The sequence below is a fragment of the Anoplopoma fimbria genome, chromosome 18 (genome assembly GCF_027596085.1).
Source record: "Anoplopoma fimbria isolate UVic2021 breed Golden Eagle Sablefish chromosome 18, Afim_UVic_2022, whole genome shotgun sequence".
In the NCBI taxonomy this organism is placed as follows: Eukaryota; Metazoa; Chordata; class Actinopteri; order Perciformes; family Anoplopomatidae; genus Anoplopoma; species Anoplopoma fimbria.
The window spans coordinates 23,561,449-23,576,720 of record NC_072466.1 but is presented as its reverse complement, the minus strand read 5'-3'; the positions used below and the strand labels follow the sequence as shown (position 1 = coordinate 23,576,720).

The following is a 15,272-nucleotide window of genomic DNA, read 5'->3' as shown; positions in this document are numbered from 1 at the left end:
ATTCTGGATGTCCTTATTGCATGTTTTCCTGAATATCGGCAGATAACGATCATCAGTAAAGCTTCACTTCACACTGTGATGGTTAAAGTTAAAATGTGAAATAAATGTGCTGAACCGCAAGGGGATGATCTGTACGGATTACGGATCGACAATGGTCCGTTACACCACTACTTAGCAGCAGAGCTCAGTCTGATGTTGATGTTAATATAAAAAAAAATTGAAAAAATCTTATTTTATCAAAAAATGTTGTTAATGTTGTGACCAACATATGAAGAGGGCAGGATATAGTCGGAAAAATATTCTGTTTACTATGTTAAATAGTACTATCTATACATATACAGCTCTGGGGCTCAGGTGTTTGAACTTGCCCACCTGCAGAACACACTGGGACACAACACCCTCTGGGACTTCAGGGAACTTCTGGCGCAGGTCATGCAAAACCTGAATGTCAATCTGGTGGCTTCCCTGGGCCATTCGTATGTTGCCAGGTCAGGACTGCTCGTTCTGTTCAGCGCACTGGGGCGTCAGTCGTGGCAGCAAACCGCCTTCATCTTGAACATCTTCTAAATTCAAACAAAGAAAAGGAAAAAGGAAAGCATCCGATGAGAAAGTTCCCTACATATCGTAAAAAAAAAAAAAACAACATACGCAAAATCCAATATTTCTCTAGTGGGAAGGGAATCTTCACAAAGTAATATGAGCTGGAGAAGTCTGTGTTTTGTTACTACAAAAAAATGTCCAAGTGGCAGAGAAGGAGCCAATGTGGTGTACTGCAAGTCCACTCTAAAAGACATCCGTCAGACGTTTGAGGTTGTCGATTTCATTACAGTTGGGAGCTTTCAAAATAAAAGTTCCCCGATCTTTAACGAGGATAGATGGCATTCATTTTTAGAAGCCCTCCTCCGCACAGAGCTCCTTAATAAAAGAGTAACAGAGGGAGGAAACCACCTCTGACTGACTACTGAAAACCAGCCTTTCCAATTGATCTTAACATCAACACTCGCGTATTAGGGACAGAAGGAGGGGGCCAACAGTAGTCTGCTCCGGAGGAAAATCTCAGTGTAAAGATCTGTTAAGCTCCAACGCAAGGCATCTCTGTAGAACAGTTGATCCTTGAGAATCTAAAATGATTTCTGACATTGCACGAAGACAGACCTGACAGGCTATAAACTGTGTTTTGCCCCTGTCTAACCCAGAAATGGGGGACATTCATTTATATTTATTCCTTAACCCTGAATGACCCAGAAAAAAGGCTTTTCCAAAGGGCCTACCAGCAAACTTTCTGCACACACAGTGGAACTTACTAATAGATTTAGTTCATGTTTAGAAGCAAGACAAAAAGGGGGGCTGCATGGAGTTGTGTGCAGCATTTTAATGAGAAAAAATGTATCTTTCAAGCTCTACAAAATGCTTCGAAATGCATTTTCATTTCTTATTATTTCATGCATGTGTTTGGGCTATAACGGGACAGTTGCCAGGATCACTTTTTTACCTTAATGTCATATGAAAAGGGTTACTTAAGGGACCCAAGTCCTTTTGCCATGTCTATCTGCCCCCACATCTACTTTCAAATTTTAAAAAAAAGGACTTAAGAAACCCAGTGCTTACCAATGAGGTGGATGGCTTAACACTGGTTTTCTAATATTTTATTTGACCAGAAATGAACACAATAAGCACCCCCTCAATAGTCAGAAAATCATCAACTATTACAGGAGAATGTTCTATAGCTACTGAAATGAAAGCAAGTTATGTGTAAGCTAGCTGAGAAGCCATCAGTTATCCAGATTTGAACGGATATCTTTTCAACTGCGAAACGCCAAAACCTCCCTTACTCCAATGTGCTGCTGTGACCCGCTGCTCCAACGAGCAAAATTTACAAGCCTGAAGTGTGTCGATTAATTATCCTAAGATTGAGATGTGTTTCAATTATTTAGTCTACCCTACCTGGAAAATAACTGGATGGTCAAAAAGGTTAGAACAAACAATCGGTACACCTCCAAATACAGCACCACAATATACATTATCACATTCACAGATGTAGTATTATTCCAGGGCTGTTGTATAACAATGATATCATTTTTTACCAAGTTGTACCTCATAAACTGTCAAAATGTCGGTTTCAAATGTTGCCTTGTTAGAAAAATGAGGGAATGGTAGGTGTTCACTGACGGTTGTGCTTGACTGTTTACTTATCCACATTCTACACATAACCTATACTCATACCTGGGAGCTGTCCAAGGCAACCACACCATTATACTACTAGCCACCGTGCAACTCCGCTACAGCAGCCGAGGCTTTGCTCAAGACTCTTGCCGTGCACTGGTCTCTCATTTGCTCGTTGGATCCAGGTTTTTAAAAAAAAAGCTAGTTCAGGGGAATCCATCTGGCACGCCTTCAGGTACAAGCTCACTTCTCTCCGACCTTTACCCTGCTACGTGAAGAGCCTAGAAATACAGACAGAAAGTGTCCCGGAACAGAACAGTCGTGAGAACTCCAAAGCTTAAGTGCATGACAGCCATGCCTTTGTGTTATCCCACACTTTTCTTCTGACCGCACTCTTTCGAAACATCTTGCTGTGGGAGGTTTGGATATGCCATTCAAAACATTGCGACACATAAAGCGAACGCCCTTGTGTTGTGCTCCGTGGTGATCAATGCAATGTGAGGGGAACAAGTGAGAAGACGACAATTGTGATGCATTAGAGAAAGGGAATTTTGAGCTCTGAAATACCTGAACGCACAGTTCGATGATGAGGGAAAAGTTAAGAGAGAACTTCAAATCCCACCGGCAAAGATGTCTACCGGGAAGACAGAGTATTTATCTGAGCAGCTGTGCTTCGGTTTTATCTGAGCTATGAGGATGTGTAATGCCATAACTAAAGAGTTCTAAATCGGCTTTGCAGAGAATCTGTATGTCGATGTGGCTGATAACAGGAGGAGGAGCCATTTGGCTACCGTCAATAGTGGGGCGCCAGCTGGAAGGAGGAGCCTGAACTCAGAGAGAGGGACATGAGAAGCTACCGAGAAGCTAACCGATTGGAGAGCTTGCTCAACCCTAAGTTGCCCTCAGTGGGCAGTAGGAAGGTAAGGCCAAGCATGACTCAGAGAATGACAATAGAAAGAAGGATATGCATTTTATTTTTGCCTATCGAGCCCCATGTGAAAGAGAGAACTCATCAACATCTGGATCTGGATTGAGCCCTTTAAACAATGTGGGGTCTTTTTTTTTTTCAGTCAGTTTTTTTTTTTTTTTTTTTTTTTTTTAAATCGTGAGACCTTCGACCAGAACTTGAATATTATGAAAACAGACAGAACAAAGTTGAATATCTGAGCTCGCACCACAAATAAAGCCCTCAACCAATTACAGACATATTCAAGACATTCACTATAGTGTACATTAATAGGGATGTTAGTCCGAGATCCAGGACTACAAACTTTATTTACTTATCAACCTTGACAAAAGGCAGCGCAGACCAGATCAACTCCTTACGTTCTTCACTTTCACAATAAAAGCCCTGGGCATATACATGCATACACATAAAATAATTTACAGTAGTTTTGGCTATCCAACAGGTGACCTCAGCCAGACTGCAAAACACTGCTCTGGGTCAATAGGATCCTGCTGGTTGGTCCTTTGCCTGGGAGAATCTATCCAGTCTTAATACCATGGTATACAGTGATACCTGTATACTATTACAACCCTAATCTGGATCAGTCAATGCTGTTTTGGTGCCTCTTTTGCAATATAATGAATTCAAAAATTTTGCTATTAGTAATAACACTGACTGTGGACTTCATTTTGTTAAAAGAAGAAGCAAAAAACACAGCATGGCGAGCCTCTAAATGCACACCAGAGGAGAACAGTTTGTCATATCTCAGATTAGACTTTTGCAGCAAATCTTAAAACGAGGCATTTAAAGTATTCAACTTCACACACAACTTTTGGAGCCTAATACATCTACTTGTTTAAACTACAGACCCGGGAATGAGACGTCACTGCACCAGAGCCAGAGAACAACAGTCCGCCATTCAGGCTCCGCTCGGGACGCTGGGCAGCTCAAGCATTGTGGGGAAGGAAATTCACTACTTGGCGGCTGACCCAGTTACAGGTCAACAGTGTGGTTAGATTGTTTCCTGGCTTCAAAAACAAAAAGGTCCACACCTCTTCACTGTACGGAATTATAGGCCTCAGGCCGGCCTGTGTGTGTGTGTGTGTGTGTGTGTGTGTGTGTGTGTGTGTGTGTGTGTGTGTGTGTGTGTGTGTGTGTGTGTGTGTGTGTGTGTGTGGCTCCGAGGGGGGGCAGATTAGCCCTTGCAGTCCCCGGAGGAGCTGGTGGAACAGGGCCCGGGGCAGTGCTGCGCTGCCAGCAGAGATAGAGACAAAGCTTCCATTGCTGAGGCTGTTATTCACCGTGCCAAAGCATTGACCCACAGTCCCACACTCATTTCTGCAAGTAGCAGGCCTGCCATGCTCCATCAATGGGCTCATTCACTCCGCTGAAGTGAATGCACCTTAAAAATGTCCAAATTAATTAAAGCCTAAATAAAAAATGTACAAATAATCAACGGGGAGCCTTTGGCAGAAAAAGCGGCCCAGCACCTGGAGCTGTGGCCGCTGAGATAGCCCACACAAAACAAGGTGGTATAAACAAAGGGGCTACACATTACTGGGAAAAAAAATCAAAATGCCTTTCTCTCTTCAGCGTGCAGAGACTGGTTGCTCTGATCGTGAGGGGTTGCGCTGATCTCGTCAAACCGAATCTGCCGAAGAAATCGGTGGTTTAAATGTGGTAAACATTGAATACAGTGGAAACAGTAGGGATCTCCATGTGAACTTCAATCAGGAACATCCTCTGCGGCTTTAAGGAACGGCCCAGAGGCATTGCATGGAATGTCTAACTGCTGTTGTCTTGGTCCAGAAGAATTTAAACAAATAAAAAGGGGACTAATTGGCAGTGGACGTTGTTGAGGGCCGCTGGCAGGTGACCAAGTCTCTACGTACATGCTTGTGTGTATATATGCGTGTGTGTTTTTGTGTGTGTAGTGCATACACTGACACCCATGCACATTCACAAGATACTGTACTACAGAGCTGCATACAAACTGCTGAAAGCACTCAAAGGACCAATATCCAGTTGCGTGCATGACTCACGATCTTATTGTCGAAAAACTGCTCATTTCCTAGTGACTACTTTTGCACCTGAGTGTTGCAGAACAGAGCTGTGAATAAGTCAAATATCAGATGGTAATTTACACCTGAGGTTGCAAAGGATGCACTCTGGAAGGGACAAAAACTATCCGAGATGACATACATATTGATCGGTTGGATTTTTTATGGGACTACATAATGTTAGAAGGTTAACGACTTTGCTATGCTGTAATGTGGACTGGATTCAGCTGAGCAGCTCGCAGTGTGGTTCACCTCATAATGCAGTGGAATGATGGAAACAGCCAAACAGCAGCAGTCCCAAGGAGGGTCTGCTGCACTTCCCTCTCATTCCATTCCTTCCTTATTTTTCTGTGAGCTATATATATATATATATATATATATATATATATATATACACACACACACACACACACACACACACAGCGCACTTAAAGAATGCAACTTCATTCCCTTTTTTCCTTTTTCATTTCGATTCAGTGACTCTGAAGAACAACAAGGAGTACTTTGCCTCCCACGGAGCGTAGGAACACGCCGGCCTGCATGGAAACTTTACAGAGGAGAGTAGTCTTAACAGTGGAGCTTTTCCGAGTCATCACAAAAAAAGCTGTGACCCACTGAATCAAAGTGATTTCCCACCGTATTAATGTCAGAGTCCAACTAAAATAAACCTTCAAGATAAACTGCAAATGTGCCATCAATGGAAACTCGTAACAGTTGTGCATCTTCAACAAGACTTTAAACATCCTTAAATCTTCATTTTGAAAGGTCAGGCCAGGTTGAGAGTGTAAATCTGAAATCTTATTACCAGTTAATCTGCTATGAATGAGAACTTCTCCACATTATTGAGATAAATACATTGGGACAATAAGATCTTCATCAAACCTCCTTGGGGCAGAGGTCAAATTTCATGTATGTACCCGTATGTACGTGACGATTTTAATACTGTAAAGATACGTTTTTAAATCATTTCAATTCATCATAATAATGATGAATAATAAAACACAAGAAAGACAACGCATTAACTGTTAAGCATGTTAGGCTTGCACACGAGCCCCACACATGAAGCAGTTCTTTTGTTCCAGGCAACGACTCCAGAACAGAAACAAAACCACACTTTATGTGCAGAACCTCAAATTGCACTCAACTGTGCCATGAAGCCTGGGCCTCACGCTGCACACAGAGCTGGGATCAGCTCTGCGAGACAGGCCTGCACGGCTTTTTAGTTGCCCACTTTCGAAAACAAGGTTTTTCGGGAGTGTTTGGTGTGCAAGCATGTGTGTGTGTGCGCGGGGGTGGTGGTTGTATGGGGGGGGGGGGAGTGTGTGTGTGCAGGAAATCAAAAATTCTTCAGCACCGCAGCCTGCAGCTGCTGGTTTATTGGAAGCAGGCGAGGGCACCAGCTCCCCAGGTCGACCAACCCCTCCCAAGGCACTGTGGGAAACTGGGAGGTCTTAGAAACGTGAAGGAGCGCCTCTCTCCTTGAGCTCTCTGCGCAGTCAATGGACTGCCAGTCCAATTTTTATTTTGTTTTCCCCTGTAAACACTGTAAATTTATCTGTTAAAAAAAAAGCTGCCTGGCCGGTTGTGTCTGTCTTGGCCGTATAAGGTAAAAAGAGGAGGAAAAGGGGGGGTGGGGGTGGTAATTTAGAAGCGGCAACTAGGTGAAGCTGTTGGGCGCTTGCTGCAGCTTGCTTTTCTGTGTGTGTGTGTGTGAATTTGTTCTTGGGCTCAGACACCAGTCGACTCCGACCTCCCTCCCACTTTTAAGTCCTCCCTTTCTCCTCCTCCTCCCACCTCTTCAACACAAGATTTCTGTGGGCAACGAAATGCTGAGCTCATCCTGCAGCAGCTCCTTGAAATACAAATGTGTGCGTTCCATCGTAGATCCTGACAGCCTGCTTTTCACCTGCAGTCACCTCGACCGTGAGCAAAATGTTCTTTTGAGGCCTTTTGTCAATAAACAGGCCTGATTAAAAGTACTACTGAGGCAATCCTGTTGGCCAAGAACAGCAGGCTCACAATAAAGATGAAACAAATACAATAAAGGAAATGCAGAAAAGAAAACAGAGAGTCTTGACTTCTCTAATCTTTGCTTTTATATTGTGATATATGTAGTTTTACTTCTTTAGGATTCTACTATTTAAATGATAAATGATAAAGAAAGATCACTCTTTGGTTGAACTTATCGCAGCTCAGACAAGGGGGGTCATCGTGACATATGTGTAGACACCGCTAAACTTAAAAGGTTTCCAAGGCAAAAAGGTTGAAACCACTAGCAGAAATGATTTTGGAATTAACATTTTTACACTGCATTGATTATAGTTTGGCACTACATTTGTTACCTTTACTTATCCAGTATAAATCAAAATAATCATCTGCGACATCCTTCTAGAGAATTAATTGAGAATTCCTTGTTGGACAAAAACTTTTTTTTTCTCCATTGTCTGCATTTCCTCTTTCTCTACAAGTTGCCACATGGGGAAAAAAGGTTGTTTAAAAAAAACAAAAACAAGAGATCTCATTGTAATCAGACATACCTTGCACAGCACTGACTGTGTATGTATCTTGTAGTCCTACTTCACAAAACCTCTGCTGTTGAATGCTTTGAAAACTACATTATATAGCTTGTCCTTCTATTATATTGGTGCATTACTGCATAGTAATCATCTCATCTTAAAACAGCATGCAAGACTTTTTCTCCGACAGACTGATTTGCATTGCAAACACAGAACTGTCTGTCTGGCTGTTACAAACACTCCTGAAATATCCATTTCACTTTTAAATAACCACAGGGATTTGTTGACAACAGATAATTATTATATCTGAAAAGTTTGAGACAGCTGAAATATGCTTCAGAAATATTTGTTTTTAAGTTTGAGTATCACAGCCTTTAGGAGATGTACATCTGCTGACTTGTTAACTCTGGAGGCAGCAGAAGAAAAATGCTTCCAGACAATAAATGATAAAACAAAAAAAGTGGTTAGTCTAGCCACCCTCAGAGGGGACTTTTCTCTCCTTTCTTATTGAGGATTCATGACATGAACAATCTTCCGACTCCATGTCCGCATGGAAACGGATGACCAGCAGGTCAACTATCCATAACCACATAAAGGAGCTTATCTTCACAGAGCTGTGTCTTCTTTGTGGTATGAAAGAGCTACAGCAGAGTTAAACACACAGTTTAAGTAAACGCGCTGCTGTAAAAATGCTAAATGCATAATCAACAACATGTCTGGTCTAGATTACTGGAGTTACTGGCTGAAAATTAACATTAACATTGCAACACCATGAAAGTGATTCCCAAGCAGGCTGATCGTAAATAAAAAACACTGCTCTGCTTCAGCGGGTGGTTTGTACCGTTTAAGGCAAGGAGGCAGGGCTGCACGAGAGTGGATATGATAAAGACAAGTTATTTTGCTTTTATTAATACTTTAAATCATAAATAACTATTTTATCATTTTTCTAACAAAGGCTTTCTGCAGTATTTATTGTTGCAACGAGGAGCATTCACTTCTGTTATTGTGACACAACTAAATTTCTATTCGCTGTTTCTAGAAATCGTTCTTCAAGTTGAATGAAGAGTGCCGAACATAAACTGTATAAGAAGTGGACGGAGTCATCGTGACGTCACACATTGGTTTGTGGACTGAGCCTTGGGTTCGCTGATTTTGCGGTCGCCATCTTGGAATAGGGCCGTGGTCTTGTTTTTTTTTTTTAACCGATGAATGGAAGTTACCATATTTGGAGGAGTGACGCAGTATACGGCTCTGGTAGCAGCAGTACTCCGCTTTATGGTCTATTTGACTCTAAACGGACCATCATTTACTAAATAAACATAATGCTGTATTGAAGAAGACTTGAAACTAGAGATTAAGACCATAAACTCATGTTTACAATGTTTACAGAGGTAATAAATCAAGTGAGAAGTAGGATCATTTTCTCATAGACTTCCATACAATCAGACTTATTTTTGTAACCGGAGTCGCCGCCCCTGGTGGTCAGTAGAGAGAATGCACGTTTTAAGACTTCCGCATTGGCCTCACTCTGCAGAACCGGAGGTTGCCACCTGGCGCCGACCAGTGCTTTCATTTTAGTGAAACTAATATTTCAACAGGGCTAAATGTAACTACAGAAACATTAACTATAATACTCTGTTATTCAGTTTTCACAGAGCTCTTCATTCCTTCAGAACTGAAAAGGTTGAGGTCACAACGTGAACCACAGGTGAACCCGTTGTGTAAATATCAGACGATAAGTAGATAACATAAAAGCTATCAAGGTCATGTCCATATGTTGTACAATAAGTCAATAGTGTAATTCTTGTGACGGGCCTAGTTGAGTGACACAGCAAACAGTCAACAGATGCCCTCTTGAGAAAGATCAGGAAGTAAATATATAAGAGCAAACTATTCATGCCGGGTTAGGTCTGCATCGATTTTTCTTTTCATTCAGAAATATATATATTTCTATCACTTCATGTTAGAGAACATAAGTTTTAATTTCAACGTGAGGATTTATTTCCATAAAGACAGATTGGCTAATTCTTTGGAGAAGAAAATCGGTTTCAAAAGACGAGACTGAGGGTTGATAGAAAGAATAAAGAACAAATCTTGGTACAAGCAGCATGTTAAAAACTGTAAAAGGACACCAAAGCATCCACTTAGCATAACCCAAATTCTGACAAACAAAACCATCCCAACCACAAAAGTCCTTTAAAGCCTTAACCAGCTCCAAAACATGCCCAGAGCACCCCGACTGTGTGTCAAAATTAAAGACATCTATCTAAATGCTCTGTTGTGAGTTTTGAGCTCTCCAAAGAAAGCAACATCAAGAAGAACGCACCCCAAATCAAATCCCAATGGTGAGGATGACTGATGCCAAAAATGATTTGGTGAAATTCTGTTGGCCAGGAGGTACAATCTCACAGAACTGGTGTTTTCAAAACAGTACTGTGCACTCTTTACATTTTATATCCAGACATAATCAGGATTCGCATATTCATCACATGGATTTTTCAACAAAAACAGAAAGGTATGAATATAGCCAAAAGGTGCAGCTGTTTTTATTGAGAGGCCTTGCAACAATCTTCCACCTCTGCACAACAGTTGTTTCGGAGGGCCCTCCTCCCTGCTTTTCTTTCCTTAGGGCATTATATGTCAGGACCACAGCCTGGGCTTAAAATAGAAACCATAGCAACATGAAAAGACCTACCGTAAACCACTAATCTTTCTGTGTGGTTTCTTCCAAGAAAGTTTGAATTAAACAAAAAAGGGCGTGACTGATCTACAAAGCAAAAATTAATAAGTAAAGAATAAGAAAAGAAAGACCAAGCGTGAACAATGACAGTCTCGGCAGGGCACTGTGCAGGGTTCTTTCCTTACGTTGTGGAAACATTAATTGCCAGCTGACAAGCCCCAACACAGACCCTCACTGAGCAGGTATAGTATAATCTATAAGCAAAACTTTTCCAAAATCAACTCTCAGGAAAGATAGGTTACATGATAGAGGGTATTTTTTCCAGCCATAAAACACTCAGCACACACAGCAGTATCCAAACCATGTGGACGTTTTTTTAATCACACCTTATTGGGGTAGCGTGCGTGGAAGGAGGCAACAACTTTACAAACTGTTGGCATTAATTGCAAGTGGTGCATTATCCTTCCAAATACTGCCAAGGGCCAAGAGGAGGGTGGAGATTTTTTTACCCAACCAATCCAAGCCGAATATGGGAGAGAAAAAAAACAAAAAACGGCAATGCAAACCTTTTAAAATGGGTATATAAAGCAGTTGGATGCATGTCTGAGCACTCTGTATCGCAGAGCAGCACAGAGTCTGCTCAGTGCAGCTGCAGGGCTCTGGCCTGACCAAACACTGAACTGCTAATGGCTTTTCTGCTCCACATATTGTTGTTTATTATTCCCATCTCTGCACGTCTGGGTGGACCATGTTGTATTTGGACAGCCTCTGGGACCGCTTCTCATTTTGTCCGGAGAAAAATCCTTCAGATCTTCATCCAAAGAAACACGCTCCAACAACAAGGTGCGGAGGAGCAAGTGATGGGAAACGCAGAATGCAGGATGCAGATGAGACAGTTTTTGTTGGTGAGCACCAGGAAGGGGGGTTGACCGGTAGACAGATAAAGCCATTTTCCTGTCTTCTGAGAATGCTGACAGATTCAGTGAGGCAGCCCCGAGTCACAAAAAAGCCCCTGCTCGTCCTATTCCTTTAAACCAAGCACAGTCAACCCACCATTTCACTGAAACTGAGAACTCTGTCATCTTTTGCAATCAGTATATGAACAAATATAATTCATTAAGGTGTCACAGTTTGCAAAATGTATTTTTTAATGTAAATAAGTCATGGTTTGTACTTTTGTGTATTTACAAATAAGTGTGTGTATTTTTCAAGTGAGAGGGAGTTTTGTTGTGGTTTTGATAGGCTACAACTAACAATGATTAGCATTGTTAATTACTCTGACATTATTTTCTTTATTAATTGATGAACACTTGGTCTGTTTAAGGTCTGAAAATAGTGAAAAAATGTCCATAACAGTCTCCTATAGTTCAAGAAAGGTGTGACAGAAACGATTTAAGAGTCATAGGATCAACAAAAGTCAATGCATCATTTTCAACCAGTTACACTGCAATAAACCATTGTTTCCAGACCAAACAAATCCCTATGTGCCATGGAAAATTCATTGTCTATCAAAATAAATACAACACTACTTAAGAATTTAACATTTGACATTACTGTAGTTTATTGATGTGCCCACATATTACCAAAAAGTTTTTGTGTAACTACTGCTGTTAAATCTAATCGAAATTATTTCAATACTATGCAAAACATGGCTTAGTTGTTCCCTTTAAATATTGCAATGTCATGTGTAGATCTGCAAATAAGTTTAGTTCAAACAGGCAGAAATCGCCAAATACCTATACTTGTTTTTGTTTAGCTTAGTAGGCATCTAGTTTTGAAATTAGGGTGTTCAATGTACATACAGTGCAATTTATTATAAATATGCGCAAAGGCATATTCTAGTTTATTTTAAAACATTGACCGCCATTTAAATACAACCACTTAAAGTCCAAATCTGAACCTGCGTCTTTACTCTATAAACTAGAGTAAAGACGCAAAGACTCACATTGAAGAAGCTGTAACCAGAGAATGTTTGCTGTTTTTGCTTGATTTAAGAGTATAATTATGAATTGATAATTATAGTTTTCTGTTGTTCAACTAATCAATTAATCAACTCATCATTTCAACTCAAAATTGTTATACACACTAATCAGACCTCAGGCTAAATCCACTATTTCCATTCTATGTGGCTGTCTACACTGTGATTGCTGGTAGACATTTAATTTTGTAGTCCTACATATACCTATATATATATATATAACTCAGATGTGTTAAAAATGAGCTGTTTAGGATTCCAGAGGTATAAATTAAAAAAAACAAGGCATGTGCCAGCATCATCATCAATTCAAATTAAGACCATCTGTGAAAGCAAATGGGCTTGTATGGTGTTTTTAGAAAATATTTTTTTTCCCCAGGGCTGCCTTAAGTGAGAAAATCCGACCAGATCTAACCCGACTGTTGGTAAATTTAGGTTACGGCTGGTCTGTTTGTTGACTCTGCCAGAGGTTTTGGCTGTCGGCCGTCAATCACTGGAAGGACCAACGCTGTCTTCATGTGTTTGTCCAAGGCTCCCATTTACCAGCTGTCAAGTAGTAATCATAAAGCCACTGCGTTCAGCCTCCGAGTCACAAACACGGAGGATGTCAAGAGGAAACAGCAGCTCCTGAACTGAAGCAGGGCCTTTGCTAACTCCGAACTAGCAGTCTGTGAATGTAAGTGTTCAGGTCAGTAAAGCATGATTCAGAAACTTGTACATATGACTTAAAGGACAGTCGATGTTCAACTTCTACAACTTGCATTTAAACAATTTCCAGTGGGGTGTTGAAGTGGGATAATTCAGTTAAAATGGTGGTTTAACAGCTAAAGTGCTACATATTGTGATGCAGCAGGCCGATGGTAAAGATGCTTACTTGTGCACACCTATCACACAGAGGAGCTCTGCTTTCACTGATCACAGAGACACTGCACTGTGTGGACGAGCTCCTGAGTCCGTCCACAACAACGAGTCATACAGTGACTCACTGACATGTGGCGGAGTGAACCTGCTGGCTGCTACTAAAAACAACTGAATACCAGCTGAGTTGTTGAGTGGAAGAGAGCGTTGCACAAGCAGCCTGTGAACTACATACATCGGGTACAAAACACACACAGAGCTTGTTCAAGTTAACTAAACTGAGCGCCCTGGTCTCTGCCCTGCTTGGAACAACACAACTGCTCCTTTTTTTTTTTTTTTTTTTTTTTTTGTTAGGTGAAAACCGATCTGATACCGGTGAGGGGTTGGGAACACATGGACTGCAGCGGGGTGGTGGGCTAAAAAAAGGTTCAGAAACAGTTGGTTCTGACAGATTTTCCGCCAGGAGTTTTCTGAGGGCCGCTCAGCGTTGCTGGCCAGCTGCGTGGCACCGGATTCCTCCACTCCATGATTCACAATCACAGATCATTTGTCGGTTTCAGAGCCATGGTTACAACCTCTGGTAGCATTTCTGTTGCCGTCTGCCTCATTAAGGGCTGCTTAAGCTCGGGGAATTCATTTGGGTTATCTTTAGCTTGGCATCGAACCCATCCAAATCAGGATGTGACAGAAGTTATCAGTTGAAGCTTTAGCGCGGTAGTAAGTATTTAGATCACGTCAGCAGTTATAGGCCTATGAAGTTATTTTGATCAATCAAAAGTTTGTTGTGGTTTTAATTCCAATAATGTCTCAGTTTATTTCAATCAGATGAAATATGAATATATTTCTGTCAGATTCACGGGCAAAACGGTGCAGCATATTGCCTCCATATACTGGATGTGAACTAAAAATCCTGGGGCACCACTTATGCAATAGTCTGGAGGTTACCCAGGGTGCACCGGATCATAAAACTCACTGTTCCTATGGTATCACAGATCGGATCAGCACGAGAAAAAAAAGGAGCAATTTGATCACCAATAGCCGATCGTTGATGATCCATTCTGGAACAAATCATTTTTGCCCTTTTGTTATAACAGCTGGTATTCAGGGCTCAACGCAATTATTTTCCAACATGTCCAAAAAATCTGTTTAAATCGCTCTGAATGCAACGTAAACCATGAAAGATTTTAAATGTTCTCCTTGTGCTTTATTTATTTTACACTGTAACGGTCCCCCTTGCAGTTGACGGAACACTACGGTTGACTGTTACCTGGTTTGTAGCCTGATGCCTTAAACAGCCCTCTATGCCTTGTCCTTGAGACAAGAAAGATGCATACAAAAAGCCATGAATACCAGACATAACGCCCATGTCAATCCCATTGTACTGCCCCACCTTCAAGAGGAAGTGTGACTGACACACGCACGCACGCACGCACGCACACGCACACACACACACACACACACACACACACACACACACACACACACACACACACACACACACACACACACACACACACACACACGCACACGCACACACACCTCGGTGGTGCAACAATGCAGCCACGCAAACAGAGCATGCCATCTCCTTCAAAGATCACACACACTATTTTTCTGCCTAACAATACAGATTTTAAGACGATATATATAATTTTTTTTTTTTTTCAAACCTGTATTTATCTGCAAAACATTGACATTTAGTCAAGTGTCAGAAGTAATGTCAATGCCATTCTTTACTGTTTATATAGACAATTAATCAGGGAAACAATCTACTGATCAATCAATTTGTTGCAACCCTTGTATGTATTCTTTTTTTGGAAATGTTATACATTTTCTAATTCATTAATCAATCATCTAGTTTGATACTACATTACTTTTGCTGTGGTTTATAAGATAAAAAATGTATTAACATTACATGTGTACTTGACTTTTGTCCCCATTCCAACATATAACAGCTTTCCACTGCTTTGAGTAGCTCCAAGTGCCTTGCTAAAAAGGCACCTCCGATTCAGCTTCCGACGTGGGCAAAAATCATTTCTCATCCACTTCTTCCTCACAGACTCAGCGGGCCCGGGAT

At 41.2% G+C, this 15,272-nt stretch overlaps 1 protein-coding gene across 7 annotated transcripts in view; it reads right to left on the bottom strand.

The window, feature by feature from the left end:
- tab2 (TGF-beta activated kinase 1 (MAP3K7) binding protein 2) overlaps positions 1–15,272 on the bottom strand; it is a 41,021-nt gene that overhangs the window by 12,559 nt on the left and 13,190 nt on the right. For 6 of the 7 annotated variants that reach the window (XM_054618368.1, XM_054618372.1, XM_054618371.1 and 3 more), the window contains exon 2: positions 373–563. In XM_054618368.1, the coding sequence (XP_054474343.1) occupies positions 373–474 (102 nt within the window). In that variant the 5' untranslated portion in view covers positions 475–563. The remainder of the gene's footprint in view (positions 1–372; positions 564–15,272) is intronic. The other variant, XM_054618369.1, reaches the window with a different exon arrangement.